The sequence below is a fragment of the Sminthopsis crassicaudata genome, chromosome 5, assembly GCF_048593235.1.
Source record: "Sminthopsis crassicaudata isolate SCR6 chromosome 5, ASM4859323v1, whole genome shotgun sequence".
NCBI classification, from domain to species: domain Eukaryota; kingdom Metazoa; phylum Chordata; class Mammalia; order Dasyuromorphia; family Dasyuridae; genus Sminthopsis; species Sminthopsis crassicaudata.
Genome location: NC_133621.1, coordinates 238,364,930 through 238,386,797, shown reverse-complemented (window position 1 = coordinate 238,386,797; position 21,868 = coordinate 238,364,930). Strand labels below are relative to the sequence as shown.

The window sequence follows — 21,868 nt, the reverse complement described above, 5'->3', positions numbered from 1 at the left end:
TTGTTTTGACTAGTTTTTTATTTGGCTTACTAAGATTATTTATGTATGCCATTGTACAGTCTTTCAATATCTTTTTATCTTGTCTGATTACTATAGTACAGTTTCTAGTATATTTATAGTACAATACCAGTAACAATACTGAATAGTAATGGTAATAATATTTCACCCCTCATTTTATTGGAAAATCTTATATCTTATCCCCATTACAGATAATGCTTGCTCTTGATTTTTGATAGGTTTTACTTATGATTTTAAGCAAAGCTTAATTTAGGAATGTGTGGTTTAGAACACAAGGTTTTGAAAGGGTGAATATTAAAAACTATGCATATGTTTTGAAAATAAACACCTTTTTAAAAAAATGAATGTGTGTTCTTATTTTGTCAAAAGCTTTATTACATCTGTTGAAAAAAATCATATATGCTTATTTTTAAAATATATTTAAGGTTTTTCTAATATTGACCTAGCCATGTATTCCTGATGTAAATCTAGCCTGGTCATAGACATATTGCTGTAACCTTCTTGTTAGTATTTTCCATTCAGCTATAAATTTGGTATGATTCTTTTTAAAAAACTTTTTTGAAACAATTTATGTAGCATTAAAATTAATTGTTCTTTGAACACACATAACTATGTCTGATTCTGTTGGGTTTTTTTTTTTTCCCACTTCAAGATTTCATTTATAATTCGTTCAGTTTCTTTTTTAAGACAGTTATTTAAGTATTCTACTTCCTCTTCCTTCAATCTGGCAACTTGATAGTTTTTGTAAATATCCATCCATTTGATTTATTGTCATTTTTATTGTCAGAGAATTAGACAAAGTAGTTCCCAGTAATTGCTTTTATTCTGTCCTCATTGGTTTTGGATTTAACAGTAGAGTATTAGTTTTCCCCTAGTTTTATTTGTTCATTCATTTTTTTAAAAACTTGATTTTTAGGTTATCCATTTTGTTGTATTCGTTAGTTGGAGGTTTCTTATTTGCTGTGTTCATGGATTTGTTCTTTCTCAATTTTGCTTTGTCAAATCTCTTAAGAATATGAAATCTTTTCTACAATTTACCAATACCAATAAATGGTCAAATGATAATAAACAGAAAGTTTTCCAATGGAGATAACAAAATAATAGTTATATGAAGAAATACTCTAAAACATTATTGATTAAAGAAATGTACATTTAAAAATCTTGATATCATTTTACACTTATCAGATTGGCTAAAATGATAAAAAGAGACAATGTTGGAAGGATGTGGAAAAATTTAAACATTAATTCAATGTTGGTGGAATTGTGATTTGATCCAAATATTTTGGAGACCAATTTGGAATTATGCTTAAAGAGTTATTTAACTGCTTATACTCTTTGATCCAGAAATACCACTATTAGGTCAGTTTCCAGAGAGGATTATAGAAACAGAAAATTAACCTTTATGTTCAAAAGTTTGTAGAAGTCCTCTTTGGGGTGACAAAGAATTGGAAATTATAGAGACACCTATCACTTGGGGAATGGCTGAATAAGTTGTGGTATATGATTATAATGGAAAAGTACTGTGTGAAATGATGAGTCCAGTGATCTTAGAAAATTGTGGAAAAACTTGCACTAAATAATGAAGAGTAAGATGAATAGAGAACCAAGAGAACATTGTATACAGTAGCAGGAATATTGTTTACAAATGACTTTGGATGATTAAATCATTATAAATACCCAGATTAATTCTAAAGGACATGTGAAAATGTTAAATATACATTCAAAGAAAGATCTAATAAGTAGAAGTACATATAGAATAATTTTACATATATATTTTATACATTTATTTTATATATATCCAATATATATTTATTTTAATTAATAATTATATTTATGTGTTTTATAAATAATTAATATTATAACATATAATGTATATAGAGACACCTATATATGTCTAATGGCAACCATCTCTAGGGTGGGGGGGAATATGAGGAAAAAAAGAAAAAATTATATCATAATTTTATTATGTATTAAAAAGGAGAAGAAGGTTATATGTAATAGATTTGCAATTTCATGTGCAATTGTCTTTTTAAAAATTACATTATGTTAATTGAAATGCTTGCTTCAAAGGCCCTTTATTGATTATAGTTTTTTATTGTATTGTGAGTTACTAAAAAATAATTCAATCATATTTTTCTGCATTTGTTTTTAACTCTTTTTTTCTGTCCTAATATATAGTCACTTTTTGGGAGGGTGTCATGTAATGGTAAGAATAAGTATATTTTCTTTACCCATTCAGTATTCACCAGAAGTCTATCATATTTAACTTCGCTAAAATTCTATTCATCTTCCTAACCTCTTTCTTGTTCATCTTACATATGTCTTATGTACATTGAGAAGAATATATTGAAATTTCTCCCCCTTTGTAACATTACTGTTTAGTTCCTTCTATAACTTATTTAACTTTTCCTTTAAGAATTTAGATGGTATACCATTTGGTGCGTGTATGTTTAGCATTGATATTAATTTATTGTCTGTAGCGTCTTTTCGTAAAATGTGTTTTCCATATTATCTCTTTTAATTTAATATTTTTTTATTCTGTACTGTCTGAGATCATGATTTTGCTCAAGCCCTTTATTTTAATTGTATGTGTTTTCATTTCAAGTATGTTTCTTGAACAATTTTTAGGTTATTTCTTATCTATTTTTCTATCCTTTTCCATGTTATGGGTAAGTTCATCCCATTCACATTCATAATTATGATTGTTAACTGTGTATTTCTCTCCATCTTATCTATTATACTGGTCCTCTGTTTCACCTTTTCCTATTTTTAAGAGACTGTTTTGCTTTTGACTGTTGCCTCTTTACTTAGTAACTCTTATTCTCCTTTTTCCTTTTCTTTTCTCCCCTTTCCTATTTAAAATAGGGTTTTTGTATACCTTAATATTTGTGTATCTGTTTTTTTCCTTCCTCAAACCAGTGCAGATGAAAGTAAAGTTTGTGTTTTCTGTTCTCTCTTTCTCCCTACTATTTCCCACTCCAATTGTGTTAATTTTTCTTTGCATACCCCATGTATTTCCCATATTGTGGGTGATAAATTTTTACCTAGTGTAAAAACCTCAACAATTTAACCTTGGTTTTTTCCCCTTATGATTTATTAACCAACCATATTTACCTTTTATGCTTCTCTTGACTCCTATGTTTATATATCAATGTTGTTTTAAAGGTAGATTTTTTTCTCCCTGTAGGATTATGCTTAATTTTGCTGAGTAGCTTATTCTTCCCCCCCCCCCCCCCCTTGAGGCTGGGGTTAAGTGACTTGCCCAGGGTCACACACAGCTAGGAAGTGTTAAGTGTCTGAGTTCAGATTTGAACTCGGGTCCTCCTGAATTCAGGGCTGGTGTTCTATTCACTGCACCATCTAGCTGCCCCTGAGTAGCTTATTCTTGATGGCAATCCTACTTCCTTTGCCTTCATATTTCAAGCCCTCTGTTTCTTTGTAGGGGTAGCTACTAAATCTTGTGTAAATCCTGATGGTGGCTACTTCGTATTTAAATTCTTTCTGACTTATAGTCTCTCCTTGATCTCCTTGTGGATTTTAAAATTTTCATTTTGGAGGTTGCTTTTAGGAGGTAATCATTGTCATTTTCTATTCTGCCCTCTAGTTCTAGGATATCTGAGCAGTTTTCTTTTATAATCTTTTGAAATATGAGTTCTAAACTTTTTGCTTATGGCTTTCAAGAGACTAGTGATTCTTAAATTATCTCTCCTTGACCTTTTTTCCACATCAGTTGTTTTTATATTTTCTTCTATTTTTTTCAGTCTTTTTTTGCTTTGTTTTATTTTTGGTGTCATATATTTTTTATTTATTTTTATTTATTTATTATTTTTTATTTATTTAGAATTTTTTTCCCCACAGTATATATGCATGAGTAATTTTTTAAATAATATTATCCCTTGTATTCATTTTTCCAAATTATCCCCACTCCCTCCCCCCGATGGGTGTCACATATTTTTATCCCATTTGGCCAATTTTAATTTTTAAGGAGTTATTTTTATCAATAAGGTTTTGTACATCTTTAATTCTCTTTACATAATTTCAAAGGAAATTATGTAAAAATTGTATTAACTTGTACAATAACAAGAGAAAGTGAGGAAGGGCTGCTACATTTTGAGTTAGATGGTGGGGAAAGTATGAAGATAATCTTATATATGCAACTGGAGGATATTAAAGAACCAGGATTATCAACATGATTGTTTGAGAAAAATAGTAACTCTCACTCCTGAATTTAGGTCAGATCATTATTTGGTGTTATTTAATTAAGGGCACTAACAAGGAGAGGAGATAGTGAAGTTAAGTGGATAGCTTGCTTCATGAGACACAACTGGAAACAAGATGGTTAGACCAGTCCTAAAGCGATAATTCTAGCATTTAGAGAGAGCTGAAAAGAACATAGGAATTTATCTCTCTCAACACATCTGTGTGCTTCAAATCATTTGTACAATGAGGGGAGTAGGACTTAATATATGAAATTCCTTATAGCTCTAATTTTATGATGCTTTTATTATATAGAGAACAATAGTTTGAAACATTTCATCCCTTTTTCCATTTTTTGAAAAATGAAAAGGATCACTTTATGCAAGTTAAGTATTGGTCAGTGTGGCAGAGTGAGACTGAGCATTTTTGCCTGACTTTGCCACAATTAGCTTGCACAAAAATACCAAATTGAATTCTGATTGAGAAAACCAAAACAAAGTCACAGTGGGTCTTTTTTCCAGCCCAAAGGCAGCAAAAACAGAGAAATCTGGAATACTGTACCCACTAGGAACAGATTAGACAACAAGGCAGGAAGCGTTAAGACAGAAAGAGATCCCAGGGGACCCCTGAATTTGTGCTAGGAATAGGAATAGGTGCTATTTGGAAGTTGTGTCACCATTGTGCAGTTTCAGGTCAGAGAAAAGCAGTCACTCTAAACTGAATATTGAGCAAAAAACAGAAACATAGCTATGTGGCTGAATTTAAAAGAACAAGTTCTAACCTTTAGCCTAGCACATTAGACTACACTGGAAAAAAAAGGGCTGGAGAATAATACCAAAAAAGATGCAGTAATTCAGTTTCTTTGAACCTGCAAAACCTCCCTGCTTAAAAGTCTACTGAAACTCAATCACACACACGACAACAGACCATAACTTTATTGAAGAATTTGTAGAGCACATTCAAGAAAAGGTATGAATAGGCCTATTCTCCCCTCTCCCCTCCCCCATCATAACACTTTTCAAGCACTGAAGACTTGCAGGTACTCAGACTGAGTTGGGAAACAGGAAAAACTAGGGACAGATATCCTCTCCAGTACTGAAGATGGCCCAATGCTAATATAAAGTATATAATGTCAAGAAGCTGGAAGCATGAACAAACAAAAAAGAACCCAAGCTACTGTTGTCATAGGGAAGCTCAAGATACAAAGAACACAGTTATTTGAAAACATCTACAACCAAAATCTCTTAAGATTCAACTTGAACACAACCTCAATAGGAATTTTTACAAGAGTTAAAGCAAATGATAGAGATTGAATTAAGTTGTTTTTTTTGTTTTTTTTTTTTTTTTAACCAAATAAGAATGATAGAGGAAAAAAATTAGGGGAGGGTTATGTATACTTACTTTTTTTTTTTTTTTTCCCCCTTATGAACCATGTTGGAAGAGAAAAATCAGAAAAGGAAAAATCACAAGAAAAAAAATTGAAAGGGGAAAAGTGAACCTAGCTTGTTAAATTAACATTTAGTTTCCATATTTCTCTCTCTGGATACCAATGGGAGTTTTCCATTCAAAGTTTATTGGCATTGCCTTGGATCACATAGTTGATCATTGCACATTGTGGCTGTGTACAATTTTTTCCTAGTTTGGTTTGTTTCATTTAGCATCAGTTAATGTAAATCTTTCCAGACTTTCTAAAATCACCTTGTTGATTGTTTTTATAGAACAATATTATTCCATTACTTTTATATTATTTTTATACCTTATTTAGGTATTCCCTAATAACTATTTTTTCTAATTCCTTGCTATCACAAAAAGAGTTCTAAGCTCTTTCATGATTTCTTTGGGATACAGACCCAATAGTGGCACTTCTGGATCAAAGGGTATATTTTATAGCTCTTTGAGCATAATTCCAAATTGCTCTCCAGAGTGGTTGGGTCATTTCACAATTCAACCAACAATGTATTAGTATTTCAGTTTTCCCACATCCCCTCCAACATTATCGTTATCATTGCCTCCCATCTTAGCCAATTTGAGAATTGTTTTAATTTGCCATTTCTCTAATTCAAAGTGATTCAGGGCATTTTTTTTTCCATATGCCTAGATAGCTTTAATTTCTTCATCTGAAAATTGTCTATATTGTTTGATTGTTTATCAGTTGGAGAGAAACTTGTATTAACTATGACATTTACTAATAAAATTTGGTACTATGTTGAATCTAACAAAAGAACTCCAGTGTGTTCTATTTTCTTGATCAAAGAAGAGAGGATAGGGAAGGAAGGATAAGAGAGAAAATAAGAAGGCAAACCACTTACCATTCTACTCTGGTAGCTTGGGAAAAGTGAATCTGTTCTTTCCTCAGCCTGTAGGTAGTACACATGTGCTTCTTGTAGTGTCAGGAGCCCCCTGAGCTTAGATTTTTCACTGTAAATCTTGCTGTAATTATTTCATCTTGAGCTTAAGCATTCTACTAGGTCTTAGATTCTAAGTTAGGACTTTCTAGCCACTCCTCTCATTGTACAATAGCATGTATTTCACCCCAACTTGCAAGAGTGCCAGCAATCAAGTAAGAAAGATTAAGCCCAAGCTTTGTGCCAAGTGTTATGCTAACACTGGTGATAAAACCTAGATGCAGTCCCCTTTATTATTATTATTCTTATAGCTTTTTTTTTTTTTTTTTTACAAGATATATGCATGGGTAATTTTACAGCATTGACAATTGCCAAGCCTTTTGTTCTAATTTTTCCTCTCCTTCCCCCTACCCTCCTCCCCAAAATGGCAGATTGACCAATACATGTTACATATGTTAAAGTATTAATTAAATACAATATACGTATACATGTCCAAACAGCTATTTTGCTGTACATAAAGAATCAGACTTTGAAATAGTGTACAATTAGCCTATGAAGGAAATCAAAAATGCAGGCGGACAAAAATATAGGAATTGGGAATTCTATGTAGTGGTTCATAGTCATCTCCTACAGTTCTTTCGCTGGGTGTAGCTGGTTCAGTTCATTACTGCTCTGTTGGAACTGATTTGGTTCATCTCATTGTTGAAGAGGGCCACATCCATCAGAATTGATCATATGGTATTGTTGTTTAAGTATATAATGATCTCCTGGTCCTGCTCATTTCACTCAGCAGTAGTTCATGTAAGTCTTTCCAGCCTTTCTGAAATCATCCTGTTCATTTCTTACAGAATAATAATATTCCATAATATTCATATACAACAATTTATTCAGCCATTCTCTAATTGATGGGCATCCACTCATTTTCCAGTTTCTGGCCACTACATAGAGGGCTGCCACAAACATTCTTGCACATACAGCCCCTTTCCATTCTTTAAGATCTCTTTGGGATATAACCCAGTAGCAATACTGCTGGATCAAAGGGTATGCACAGATTGATAACTTTTTGAACATAGTTCCAAATCATTCTCCAGAATGGCTGGATGTATTCACAATCCCACCAGCAATGTATCAGTGTCCCTCTTTTCCCACATCTACTCTAACATTCTGCATTATCTTTCCCTGTCATTCTAGCCAATCTGACAGGTGTGTAGTGGTATCTCAGAGTAGTCTTAATTTGCATTTCTCGTATTAATGATGACTTGGAGCATCTTTTCATATGGTTAGGAATAATTTCAGTTTCTTCATCTGGAAATTGTCTGTTGATAGCCTTTGACCATTTATCAATTGGAGAATGGCTTGATTTCTTTTAAATTAGAGTCAATTCTCTATATATTTTGGAAATGAGGCCTTTGTAAAAATGTTTTCTCAATTTATTGCTTCCCTTCTAATCTTATCTGCATTAGTTTTGTTTGTACAAAATCTTTTCAATTTGATATAATAAAAATTTTCTATTTTGTGATCAATAATGATCTTTAGTTCTTCTTTGGTCATAAATTCCTTCCTCTTCCACAGGTCTAAGAGGTAAACTATCTTATGTTCCTCTAATTTATTTATAATCTCATGATGCATTCCCATTTCAACCCTGGCTCTTAAAATCTCTGGTTTTCATTTAAGATACAAATCAAGTGCCAGATAGTCTTTCCTAATCCTCATTTAGGTCCCCCTTTTCTTGTGACTTGGTAGTTACTTTGAATAAATATGTATGTAATGTTTACATGTATATATGTGTATATTTATATGTATACATCAAGTTTCCCTTGATGGAATATAAGTTCCTTAAGAGTTTAGGAAATTTTTTTTGTATTTGTGCCTGTGTTTTCATATCTCCAGCATAGTGCCTGGCATGTAGTGGGTGCTTAATAATCTTTATTAAATTATTTATATCAATGGAGGGATAAGACTGATGCTTAATGACAGAACAGTAATAGTGGAAGGCATTATGCAAACGTGACTTCAATTTTCTGTTTAGGCAACAAGGTGGCAAAGCAGGTGGAATGCTGGACTTTAGTTCTTGAACATAGCCAGAAACATAGCCATTTAACTAGCCTAGCTGTGTTATTTAATGGCAAGTCATTTAATAATTGCCCTAGTTTCTTCATACATAAAAATGGATATAATACCAGCATCAGCCTCTCAGTATTGTTCAGATGAAATATGTACTTTGCAAATATTAGGTGCTAATAAGAAAATGATTTTTGATCAGGAGAGGTTGAAATAAAAGATAATTTGATAAAGTAACACTTAGCTTGATAAGTTCTGCTCACCAGATAAATTGCATTCTAGGATGCTGAAATGATAGGTAGATGAGTTAGCTGTTTTTGGTAAAATAAAGGCAAAGAAAAGGTATGCTGTAGTACTGAAGAAATAAGAAAATGCTTTGATTTTCTTTTTTTTTTGTCTTTTACAACAAATTACTAGATCAAGAAAGTGTGTGTGTCTGTAAAATTATATTCATGGATATCCATTTTTTTTCTTGTAAATTGTTTTTTGGTTCTCTGCTGCACACCATATTTACTTTATTCTTTTTTCTCCCCTTTCATCCCCCCATAACTCCCAAACAAGCTGCAGTTAGGAAAAGATATATTTATGTATATGTATAAATATATACATACCTACATACACTCACACACACATCCATAACTTGCCTTACTATCACTCCACCCAAGGAGCCTTCCCTTACCCTTTGTTTCCTGGTCTGCCATCCCTCTCCCCCACTTATTTCTTTATAGATTTTGGAGGGTGCATATATACCTTTATGGTATATATGTGTGTTGCCTATTTCACATATTTTTGATGTGAGTAGGTTTTCAGAACTATAAGTCTTCCTCTCTCATTTAATGCCTCTGTGTGTTTACTCTTCCTCTGTATCTCATTTGTATAACATGATTACTATTTTTTTACTTTTTAAAAATTTTTACTTTTTACTTTATTTTTTTACTTTACCAGTCTTTCTTTTGAGCTTACCCTCTTGTTCATATGAATTTTAAACATATACATATACATATGGTATACATTTCCCATGTAAAAATAACAATTTGTGTATGTTTACACACTTTGTCCATGTCATTAAAATTGATTTTTGATATTGGCTTTTATTTGTTAAATTTTCTGTTAAGTTCAGGTTTGGTTGATAGAAAGTCCTGAAAATCTGCAAGTTTGTTAAATATTTATTTTTTTCTCTTTCAAAACTGTAGGTATTTTTGCTGGATATGATAGGCCTAATTCTTTTGATTATCAGTAGATATGATTTCCAGGATCTGCGGTCTTTTATTATAGCTGTTACTAAGTTTTGTGCAATTCTGATTGTAAATATGATCCAGCGTATTTGAATTTTTTTCCTTGTTTCTTGCAAAATTTTCTCCTTGATCTAGGGGTTTTCAAAATTTGTCAATAATATTCCTATGTGTTTTCCACAAAGAATCTCTTTAAAATGATGATTGGTAGATTTTTTTCTATTTCTGTTTTCTTTTCATGCTTTCTCATGCTCTATTTCTAACTCCAGGACAATTTTCTTGGATTATTATGTCAAGGTTCTCTTTTTGGTCACAATTTTCTGGCATTCCAGTTTTGTTTTGTTTTGTTTTTTTTCTTGAGGTAATTGGGGTTAAGTGACTTGCCCTAGGGTCACACAGCTAGGAAGTGTTAAAGGTCTGAGGGCAGATTTGAACTCAGGTTCTCCTGACTTTAGGCATGGCTGGTCCTCTATCCATTGCCCCATCTAGCTGTGCCAGTCCAGTTATATATTTTCTCAATCTCTTCACCAGGTTTATCATCTTTCTTATAAGATATTTCACATTCTGTTCTGTTTTCTCATTCTTTATGATCTGTTTTGTTATTTCTTGGTCTCTTATAGCTTCACTGACTTCTCCTTGCCCAATTCTAATTTTCAAAGAATTATTTTCATCTTTGAGATTCTGTACCTCCTTTTCTAGTTGGCTAACTTTTTTTCATAATCTTGTTTTTCTTGAATGGTTTTTACATTTTCTTTTAGTTTTTTCCTCAATGTCTTTCACTTGATTTTTAAATTCTTTTGTGAGTTCTTCTATCAATTCTCTTTGGGGAGAAGCTTTTTTTTTTTTTTTTTTTTTTTCTTTTCTTATTTTACTAAATTGTCCTCCTCTGAAGGTTCATGAACCTAGGTCTTTCCTGTTCCCATGATATATTTCAGTTGGGAGGGGGGGGGGGATATTCTTTCTTTGCCAGTTCATTTTTTTTTTTTTTTTTTAAGTAATAAGTATTAGTTTAAGCACCTCTAATCATGGTGCCTCAAACTTCCCTTCAGCTTTCCACTCTGACCAGAAACCCAAACTAAAAACTCCACTCTCCTGTAAGTGCAGAGCCAGTAGCATCCCTACCCCCCTGTACTCATCAGGTATGCTGATTCCTTCTTGCCCAGTCTCTGCATCATACCTGGCTAGGCCTGGTGTTCCCAGTTAGAACAGGTTCACTCAGTCTTCCTGGATTCAGAGGCATACTCCACAAACAGAGATGAAATTTCCTATTCCTACTGATGCTCCATCCATACCCATTTAGCCCAGGGCTTTCCATTTGGTGTTTCTGGGGAGCTAGCCTGGAGGTGTTCACACCACTTAGGTTAATGCCTCAGGATCTTCTGGGATTGCAATCAAAGAATCACAGTTCTACCCTAAGTCTTTTTGATTTTTCAAGTCTATGATTGAGCTTGAAATTTATTAATCTACTCCACTGTTTTCCCACAAATGCCTTGATTTTCAAAAAAGAAAGAGTGTATATCCTGTAAGCTTGACCTTGAGTCTTGGCAAAGTTTTATAATATAGAATATATTATTCATGAATATTTAGAAAGGGAAAGAAACAGTACTTCCATGAAGACAGCATGTCAGATTAATTTGACTTCCTCTGTATATAGGGGTCATGGTTAACTTGGAGGGAATTGTCACTAGTGTAGTATTTACAGGGCTCTGTTCTTGGTCCTTTGCCACTAAACATTTTCATTGATGATGAATAAAGTTATAAATGGCATGCTTGTCAAATTCATAAATGATGAATTGATGAGTGATTTTGACAAGATTTAAGATGCAAAAAGATGTTAGTAGTCCATTTAAATAATGATGCTTGATGTAATCTAATATAAATGTAATGACTTGGTTTCAAAAATCTTTATAAGTACAGGCCAGGGAAATAATTATTAGGCAGAGTTGTCTTGAAAAAAATTTGGGGGTTTTAGTTGACTTGAAGGATTAAAATCAATCAGTTGTATCACATGGCAGCCAAAGAAACTAATGCAGTAGGCTGATTGAGAATCTTGAACAAATTACAGGAAATAATAGTTGCATTTTTATTTTGCTCTACTTTAGCCAGATATGAAATGTTATATTTAGTTTTTAGTACTACATTTTGTGAAAGAAATTAGTAATCTGAAACATTTGCAGAGGAGATGAGGGAATAAGTAGGAAAGTTATAGACTTCTCTTGAGAAGTTTGACACCTTTGGATCAGTACCAATATAGATTTATTGTACTATTTGGTTCTTTTAATTCCTGTCCCAAAAAGATTTTTTTTTAAATTCAAGTGTGAGATTTATATGTCAGCATATTTATTGGTGAGAGGATAACTTTTTTGTATCTTTTGCCAACATAACCTTAAGAGAGGATTATTAGCTAAAAGGAAAAAAATGCAGTTTTAACAAACATGAAATTTTATATAAGAAAAAAGTTATTTTTTAAAAAGTCATATAAAAAGAAAAACTTACTTCATAGTATATGGTATAGGGACAAGCCCAGCCATAATTCCATTGCACTACATTTTAAATATTTTGTTATTTACTCTGTTTTAGTTATTGAATATAGTGTTCTTATGGTTTTACTTCACTTTGATTGCATAATTAATATAATAGTTGTCATTTTCATTGTTTCTTGTAGAGTAGCAATATTTTACCCTATACATATTATCATGTGCATATACTTTCTAAAATAATGGGCATTTTCTTTGCTTTTACTTCTTTGCTACTGTAAGAAATGCTGCTATATTTTGGTGAATATGAAGCTTTTTTTTATTGCCTTCTTTTAAGCAATGGAATCTTTGTGTCAAAGGATATGAATATTTTAGTTGCTTTCCTAATAGACTTTTTGCAAAAGGAATATATCATTTTACCAAATTCCAGTTTTGAGACAAATATGATTCTCATACCCAAATCGAGAGAGAAAGCAAAAAAAAAAAAAAACCCTATGAAGCAATATCATAGCAAATATTAGCTGAAGTATTTAGTAGCAAGGCATCAGTAACATGCTAAAATATTATTCACTATGACCCGATTGGATTTATCTTTTAAAAAAGGTAGTGTAACATTAGAATAACTATGGCTACAAGAATATTAAAAAACAATTTAAAATTTCACGATTATATCATAAATGGCCTTCATTGATACATAAATGACATACAAGAAATATCACCTTTATAATATCTGGGCTAGCTCCCTGGAGGGTCTCCCAGGATCGGTCAGAGTCAGGATCAATCAAAGTTCTTGGTCTTTAGAGGGAAAAATGAAGGAGACAGGCAAGCTGCCATGCGTCTTGCCAGAGATGTATCCTAGATTCTGGAGTCTGGAGTCTCCAGCCTCTCTCCTCCTCTTCCCGCCACCAAGTGACCCTGACTTCTCTCCCTCAACCCTCCAAATCTTGCCTACAATTACCACCATCAAACATTCAGCAAACACTAATGGTGAGGAGAGCCATCACATCACCATCTCATCTAAATATATGTATATAGAGCCATTATCTCACATCAAATAGGTAATTAGCCGTAAGTGCTCTGTTGTCTGATTCAAGCACACCTTTTCAGAGTTTTATCCCTGTACACCCTCTAGAGAAAGCTGAAAATAAAGGGAACCTTTATTAATGTAACATAGAGCTACAATTAACAGCTATCATTATTTATAAAGGAGAGAAACAGTAGAAGCTTTTCTAATAAAATCTGAGTAAAACAAGAGTAATGTGGGGGCAGCTAGGTGGTGCAGTGGATAGAGCACCAGCCTTGAATTCAGGAGGACCCGAGTTCAAATTTGATCTCAGACACTTAACACTTCCTAGCTGTGTGACCCTGGGCAAGTCACTTAACCCCAGCCTCAAAAAAAGAAAAATAAGAGTAATGTAATATTAGAAGTGCTATATATAACAGTAAGATGAAGAAGACATTTGAAGGAATAAGCATAAGCAAAGGGAAACCAAAACTTTCTATTCACCTCTCTCTTCCCAGCTCCTCCTACCCTCCTTTTATCTGCTAAGTCTAACTATATTCTATCACCCACTTCTTCTGTGTACCCCCACTTACTCTTCCATCTCCCCTAGCTATTTCCCCTCCAGTTTCCAGTCTCCAACATAGGCTCCATGTTCTCTGCAGCTATAGTCCTAGCTCACTGCCTCCCCTAAATTATACCTCAGTCAGTCTTTGTGATAGCCATAGCTCACTAGACTGTGCTTCTTCCATGTATTCCTACCAAAGAAGGCCTATCCACTTTAATCTAAATCCACTCATCCTAAAATATTGACCTACCTCTCCTACCTAATTGCTAACCTCAACAGTCTGTGATCCAAACATACCTACTTGCCATACTTATTTACCTGTATCTCCCCTAAGTATTCACCTCTCAGCTCAATTTATTCACTTTTAACATCTGTTTTCTAACTCATCTGTCTTTTTCCTAGCAAGTCTTAGCCCAATTCTTAGCCCAGATAACAGCATTGAGGGAAACTGTTCAATATGATAGTTTCCTCAAGAAACAAGAGTAATGAAGGATATGAACAGGTTTAAAGCTATCTATAGTCATATGAAAAAAATGTTCCAACTCACAAACAGCACTGGATGGTCCACCTCACATCTGTCAGATTGACTAAAATTATAGAAAGGGAAAATTGGAGGACTCTAATACATAGTAAACTGATCCAGCTATCCTAAAGAACAACTTGGAGCTATGTCTGGAGATAACAACTATGCATATTCAGCATTATCTCTACTAGTAAAGTATTGTGAAAAGATTATTTTTAAAAAGAGGGAGGAAGAGCCCACACATACAAAATTGCTCAAAGCAGCTCTCTTTGTGGTGGCAAATAATTGGAAATCACAGGGATGCCCATCAGTTGGGAAATAACTGAACAAATTATGGTATATGTATATAGTGGAATACAATAGAATGGGTTGCTTTCAGAAAAACTTGAAAAGACTTACATGAACTGATGCTGAGTGAAGTGAACAGAACCAGGAGAACATTGTACATATTAACAACAACATGATAGATTCTCAACAATGCAGTGACTTGACAGTTCCAAAAATGCTATACATATCAGAGAAAGAACTATATAGTCTGAATGCAGATCGAAATATACTACTTTTATGGGTTTTTTTTGGTCTTGTTTTTTCCTTTTTTTCTGATTCTTCTTTTACAACATTACTAATGTGGAAAATATATTTAATGTAATTATACACATAACTTATGTCAGATTGCTGTCTTGGGGAGGGGATAAGAAGCAATTAGGGAAAAAGAAAAAAATTGGAAATCAAAATTTTATAAAAGTAAATGTTGAAAACTAAAAGAAAAAGAACAATCATAAATGATTCAATGAAAAAATTGAAATAATTTTAGAATAGTAGCAGTATGCAAAAGAAACTCACAGATCATTAGCATTTAACTCAGGAGGAAAAGATAAGAGAAATTTTATTCAGAATAATTAGCAATTGCATAAAATACCCAGAAGTTAACATATCTAGACACACTTAGGATTTCTATAAATAGAATTATAAAATACTCTTTACTTTGCTTGAAGAACACATAGAATTGGAGAGTTTCATTATACAAGGGCTAAGTTTTATGAATATAAAAATGACAATAGAATCTCAATTTTATTTCCAGATTTCATGGTATAAAAATACTATTTCAGGAGTGTTTTATGTAGAACAAGACAAAATAGCAGAATTCATCTGGAAAGGATAAAAGTTAAGAATCTCAAGAAAAATAATGAAAAAATTAATAATAAAGATATCATTAATCAATTTCAAATTATACTTTTAGGTAGCCCTTATTTGAGTAATGATGATCAAATCCATTATTTAACGAAAAGACTATTAGGAAAGTAGATTAATGGAATAGAAGAAGCAAGCAAATGAATACAAGTAAGACGTCAGAAAACATAAGCTTCTGAGGAAAAGAGTCCATTCATAACTGTTAGGAAAATTGGAAGGCAGCTTGGTGGAAAGTAGGATTAAACTATCTTTTTTTCAATGTATAAAACATTAAATCTTTAAATATGAATATATTTTAAAAATTCAAGGAATGGAAGGAAGCACCTTTTATTTATTTTTCTTTGAAGTGCCTTTTAAAGAGTAGGAGGAAAATAACTTAGTGAAACCTAATGAGAAAGACTTCATAAAAGAACAAATAAGCAGTTTTGGGTTTTAAAACATCTTAAAGCCTTAGCATAAATGAAGTCAATGCAGTTGGAAGGAAAATAGTTGTGGAATAGAGGAAAATGTATAAATCAAATATAATTTCCAAGATATGTAAGAGAATTGACACACATAAAATCAAGAATCATTTCTCTGCAATACATTGTGCAAGTGTGAATTGAATCAATTGTTCTGGAAAATAATTTGCAATTATGCAACAAATGCTATCCTTTTATTTAACAACTCCTCTTTACAAAAAGTCAAGACAAAATAAAAGCTTATATATATATATACACCAAAATATGCATAAATTAGAAATAATGTTAGTGTTTTTCAGGGAATATTTGAATAAATTGTGCCATGTGAACATATTATAATATGTCATAAAATGATAAAATATAAGGAATTTAGAGAAACATGGGAAATGATTAGATAATTATACAAGTTTTTTTTTTTTTTCTGGTAATAAATAGAATTGGAAGGTCTTTAGACAAAATGTTAAAGAATAATGCAAAATAAAAACAACACAAAAAAGGCAACTGAACTTACTAAGTGATAATGGAATGTGGCCAGAATGTTCCAAAAAAGTTTGTTCTGTTGGTTGGTTTTGCCTAACTTCATACATTTCTTTATTATGAGGGAGAAATGTTGGGAAGAGGTATATAGGAAGGTGATTAATACATTAGAAAAGAATACTAATAAATTTTAAAATTTTTATTTAAATTTAATTTAAAAATTAAAAGGATATATCCTTTATCAGTTATTTAAGTTCTGAAAATTCTTTTTTATACTTCTTCCTCATCCCCCATACCAAAAATAGGCTTTGATAGGAAATTTGTGGTATAGATTATAGCATACTTAAGACCTATGTTTAAATCCACATAGAAGTGGATTTTTAATATCGGTATTACGATATTTAACCAAGTAAGAAGTAGCCTAATGACCACTGACCTGATGAACCAGATAACCTTGTTGTAAAGCCCTCTCTGCTGTTATCTAAGTACCACTTAAATTTATATACTTGCTCAATGAAATGAAGAGGTTAAACCAGTGTTTTCCACCTCTAAGTATCTATAATCCTGTCTAGTAATTTAAAAAAATAGACTAAGTTACATATTATAAGAAATGTTTGGTTATTATTAATCACCAGTTATTTATTTATTAATTGCAAGATAGTTCCTGGACTCAAGGAGCTCACTTTCTTAACGAGGAGGATGGGATGCAACAAGCAACAAATATGAACAAATAAGGTGTATACAAAATAAATAGTAGTAGTAGATAATTAAAAGAGAAAAGGTGTTGGAAAAGGCTTTCTATTAAAGATGAAATTTTATTTTTTTATGAACTTTGGCTTAGAAGACAAGACAAGGAAGAGCATTTCATATGCTTGGGGGGCAGCCCAAGAAAATGTCTAGAGCTGAGAGTGAGTGCTATATATAACATATATACACACGTGTGTGTGTGTATATATACATATATATAAACATATCGACACATATGTAATACATATGTACACAAGTCTCATTTTTTCCTATCTGTTAAAACATCCTATTTTAGCTTCTGAGTGATTGAATAATATGTACAATTTCAAATGTGGTATACTTTTGTACATCTGATAAAATGCTATACAATTTCAGCAGTAAGTGCTAAACTTACCATTCTGTGCTATTTTTTTTTTTAACTGCAGACCCTGCAACATGGAAAAATCCAAGGCACCTTTCCAAAGGTTTCTTTTATCCACTTGGTTTTGTCCCCTCTTTTTCTATTATAAACCTGCATGTGTGCTTGAATATTTTTACCACCTGTGTATGCATTCTTAATTTTTTTTTTTCCTACTATATAGATTTAAGGTTTTAGTGATTCTTATAACCTTTTAGGCTTGTATCAGCCTCTAAGAAGTGTAGGGTTTTTTTGTTTGTTTTTTTTTTTTGATGGTAAATATAATGATTAATATATTTAAAAAATAAACTCAGGCTATAATAAATAAAGGTGTTTCTTTCCTGGGATAGAAGTTCCCATCTATTCAGGGTTTTCCAGTGTGACTTTATAAGAAAGAGAGTACCTCATTTTCAAGTTGTTAAACACTTCACTAATGAGAGAGGATCATTATTTTCCCAGCTATTCTTTGCCTTTCCTTCTAAAGGAAATCTTAATTAGCTGTAATATTTTATATGACTTTTACTGTGATAAAATTGTTTTTGGTTTTAGGTATATTGTAAAAAGACCTCTTTCAAGTTGGTTCTTCTAATGTATTGAATTCTATTTGTATGTTTACATTAATACTTAGCATTTTAAAGCAGTCTTAAGTTGGAAAAATTAGGAGTGTTTATTATAGCCAACTCTTTAAGAAATTCAATAGTATCACCTGCAAATTGTTGCTTAGTCTAGTCCTTTTTGGAAAATTTAGGGAAAACAGAATCTCTGTACTCAAGAGATAGGAAGAATTTCCAGAGTAACAACAGGTTTTTTTTTTAATACACTAAGTAATATCTTGAATCTGTAAAGTGGACCATTACCTGGGTCTTGTTTTCTGCTTCTGCTTAATATCTACCCTCCCTTCAATCCCTGTGCACCCCTATACCCCTGGCTTTATATCAAATATATTAAAATGGGGGAAATTTGTTTTAGAGGCTATTTTATATTGGCATGGAGATTGGTGGGTGGGGTGGAGACTAGGGAACTTTCAAAATATGGAGTTCTTCACTTAAAAAGTGAAGTCAAATTTCTGAGTAGCTAACAGAAATCAGAATTTATAGATGAATGAAAAATATATATGCTCATGCTCTTTTCTTGTTGAGGTTTTGCTTTATTATATGTGTAGATATGTTTATCATACACTCTTGGTTTAGTTGAATTAAGCTTTAAATTAAATATTTTTATAAGAGAAAGTCGTTTAAAGATTTTTTTAAACTGATAGTTTCCTATAAATATCTATTAAAAAAATAAACCAGAAGGAAAATATTTTTGTGACTCAGATGCAGACTTCAAACGACAAGAAGGCCTGTGAGTTACAGGCCTTTTATATCCTTTATATCTTCTTTACCTACAGTTTCTAATTTTGAAATAGATGACAGATCTTTAACTTTCAGAAGGCATTATATTTTATCAGGATGCTGGTATACAGAGAGCAGACCTCATAATTAAGAAGTTGTAGATTTAAGTTTTCTATTCTTCTGGAGATGTCACAATACTGGCTGTAGGAAAGTCATATAGTCTTTTAGTAAAACAGCCAACTTTCTAAGACTCAATTGCAGAACAATTACTGATCTGCATTTTTCTCATTGAGATTTTTCTCATTTCTCTGTACCAATGAGATATCTCAGGTTTAGACTAAAACAATAATTAAAAACAAAATCAAAAAAACTATTTTTTGGTACTCAAATATTATAGGAAAAATAGTATATTACATATTATTGTAGATAAATATAATTACGTGAATTTGGCTTTTTAAATTATTTAGCTGAAACTAAAGAATTATTTTTAGTAGTTTCTAAAATATTGACTATTTGTTTTCAGGTATTCAAGCAGAAGAGTGGGGTAAATTTCTGCATACTAAAAATAAGGTAATTAGACAATACAAATATGTTTTGGGGAATCGGGAATCATTTTGCATTTTAGTAATATTTAAATTTTTTTTATTTTCATAGTGAAAAGTGTTTAGTTGAGTTTTTGGTGTTAGTTATTTGGTATATAATTTTGAAATGATTTTTTTAAAGCCACTAAATTATCTTGTTCAACAAATTGAGGTTTCTATACCCCAAGATTTTGCCAAAGATTTCCCAGTTCATACTTTGTCTTTTACTAAATCTTTGTAAAGATTTAAGTTTTTTAACTTTAATACTTTGTTTTAGCTGTACACTGATTTTGATGAAATTCGACAAGAAATTGAAAATGAAACAGAGAGGATTTCAGGAAATAATAAGGTACGAATTTTTGAGGCTGGAAATATTCTTTAGGGTTGGATATTGTCAATAGAAGTAGTGAAAACAAATATTTAATTAAACCCCTGAAATGTATATATTAGGAATGCATTCTATTTTCTTGAAGTACTTATACTTTTACTAGATAGTTGTTTAGGAAGAGCTTCACAGACAAGAGTTTTGAAACTGATTAAGGAAAAAAGAAGATATGGGAAGGAATGGCATTTCAAGATAATGAAAATGTCATGTCTCAAGGCAAGACTGAACAGCTTAGGCACTTTAGTCCCTTACTCATGATGAACTAAGACATTTGGTGAGTTGGGGAAAGGAGGCAGAGAAAAGAGAATACATGGTCTCAACCAAAATCTGTTGGTGGCAAAGAGAAATCACTGTCTTTGTAGAGCAGCAAATAATTTGTATGGTTTATGCATGCTGATAATTATCTTTGAAGCATCAGAAAAGGCTTTCTGACTGAGTAAAATATGTAAATATATGTAAAAATATATGAGTAAAAATATGTAAAAAAAGTAAAATATGAATAATGTGATTTAATTCTGTGTGCATATTCATGGAATAATTAGTTTTAAATTATTCATTCTCTATATGTTAATTTGATAATTTTTATAACTTAATTAATTGTAATATTTTAAACAACTTATTTTTAGGGGGTCAGTCCTGAACCCATTCATCTTAAAATTTTTTCACCTAATGTTGTAAATCTGACTCTTGTGGATTTGCCAGGTATGACAAAGGTAAGCAAAAATTTTGCTTATTTCATTGTGGGTAGGATGTTACCCATTAATTGGCATTTTTGTCTTATGTAGTGGTCCTAAAAACAGTGTTCACATTCTACATTCTTTAGCTATATTTCTTTATATACATGGTCAAGAATCCATTTGGGTAATTTGTTAGAATCTCGACTAATAAGAATTTGGTCTTCATGCTTATGATACTGATTTTTGTTCCATTTGCTTCTTGTTCAGACAAACATTAGCAAATTTTAAGTGTCATTTTTAAAATTACTTTTAGAATTTTATTTAAAGGGAATTTATTGTAATTCTCTTTCACCTTTGTTTTGTTTAGGTACCTGTAGGTGATCAGCCAAAGGATATTGAACTTCAAATCAGAGAACTCATCCTTCGTTTCATTAGTAACCCTAATTCCATTATTCTGGCTGTCACTGCTGCTAATACAGATATGGCAACATCAGAGGCTCTTAAAATTTCAAGAGAGGTAGATCCAGATGGTAAGGAATAAAAGTGTGTAATTTGTTGGTGGGGAAAGGAAACAGAGATATGCCTTTAAAAAGGAAGGAGGAAGTAGTTTTTGTTTTCTAGTGCTACTGGTACTAATTATAAATTAAGTAGTGCATTTAAATTAAAATTGTTTCTGTTTGCTATTTTTAAATAAAAATGCAAAATACAATGTTTTACTTTTAGGGTTTCTTTTCTATTTCTTTGAGGAAAATTGATGGTCACAGGATTATCAGCGACATGATGTGTCTAGCATATTCTATGAATGCAGGGATATAAAGCTTATAGGAATGCACAGAGAAGACATTAGGCCTTTATTTGAAATACATTGATTTTTTTTTTCTAGTACCTTAATATGTCATGGGTTTTTGAAATGCTATCCCAATTGTATTATGTCCTCACAGTAGTGCTTTATCTCTTACTGTATAGAATGACTTAAAAAAAAAAAATCACTAAAACTATAAAAGAATGACTATAACTTCTTTTGCTAATACTGATACAGAATCTTACTGTATTGGTAGATCTAAATGTACCTAAGCATAGATTTTTCTCCCTGAATAGCAATAGGAAGTTGTTTTTTTTGTTTGTTTGTTTGTTTTTAACGTGTATTCTTTGTAATTTTAAATGTTAGCATATTGTTTCATTTTTGCTTGTTCAGTT

At 31.8% G+C, this 21,868-nt stretch overlaps 1 protein-coding gene across 9 annotated transcripts in view; it reads left to right on the top strand.

Annotated features, from left to right (window-relative positions):
• DNM1L (dynamin 1 like) overlaps positions 1–21,868 on the top strand; it is a 54,508-nt gene that overhangs the window by 12,043 nt on the left and 20,597 nt on the right. For 5 of the 9 annotated variants that reach the window (XM_074270583.1, XM_074270582.1, XM_074270579.1 and 2 more), the window contains 4 exons: positions 19,552–19,598; positions 19,887–19,958; positions 20,621–20,707; positions 21,039–21,201. In XM_074270583.1, the coding sequence (XP_074126684.1) occupies positions 19,552–19,598; positions 19,887–19,958; positions 20,621–20,707; positions 21,039–21,201 (369 nt within the window). Of the gene's footprint in view, positions 1–17,722; positions 17,762–19,551; positions 19,599–19,886; positions 19,959–20,620; positions 20,708–21,038; positions 21,202–21,868 lie in introns of all 9 variants that reach the window. The other 4 variants (XM_074270581.1, XM_074270580.1, XM_074270576.1 and 1 more) reach the window with 1 other exon arrangement.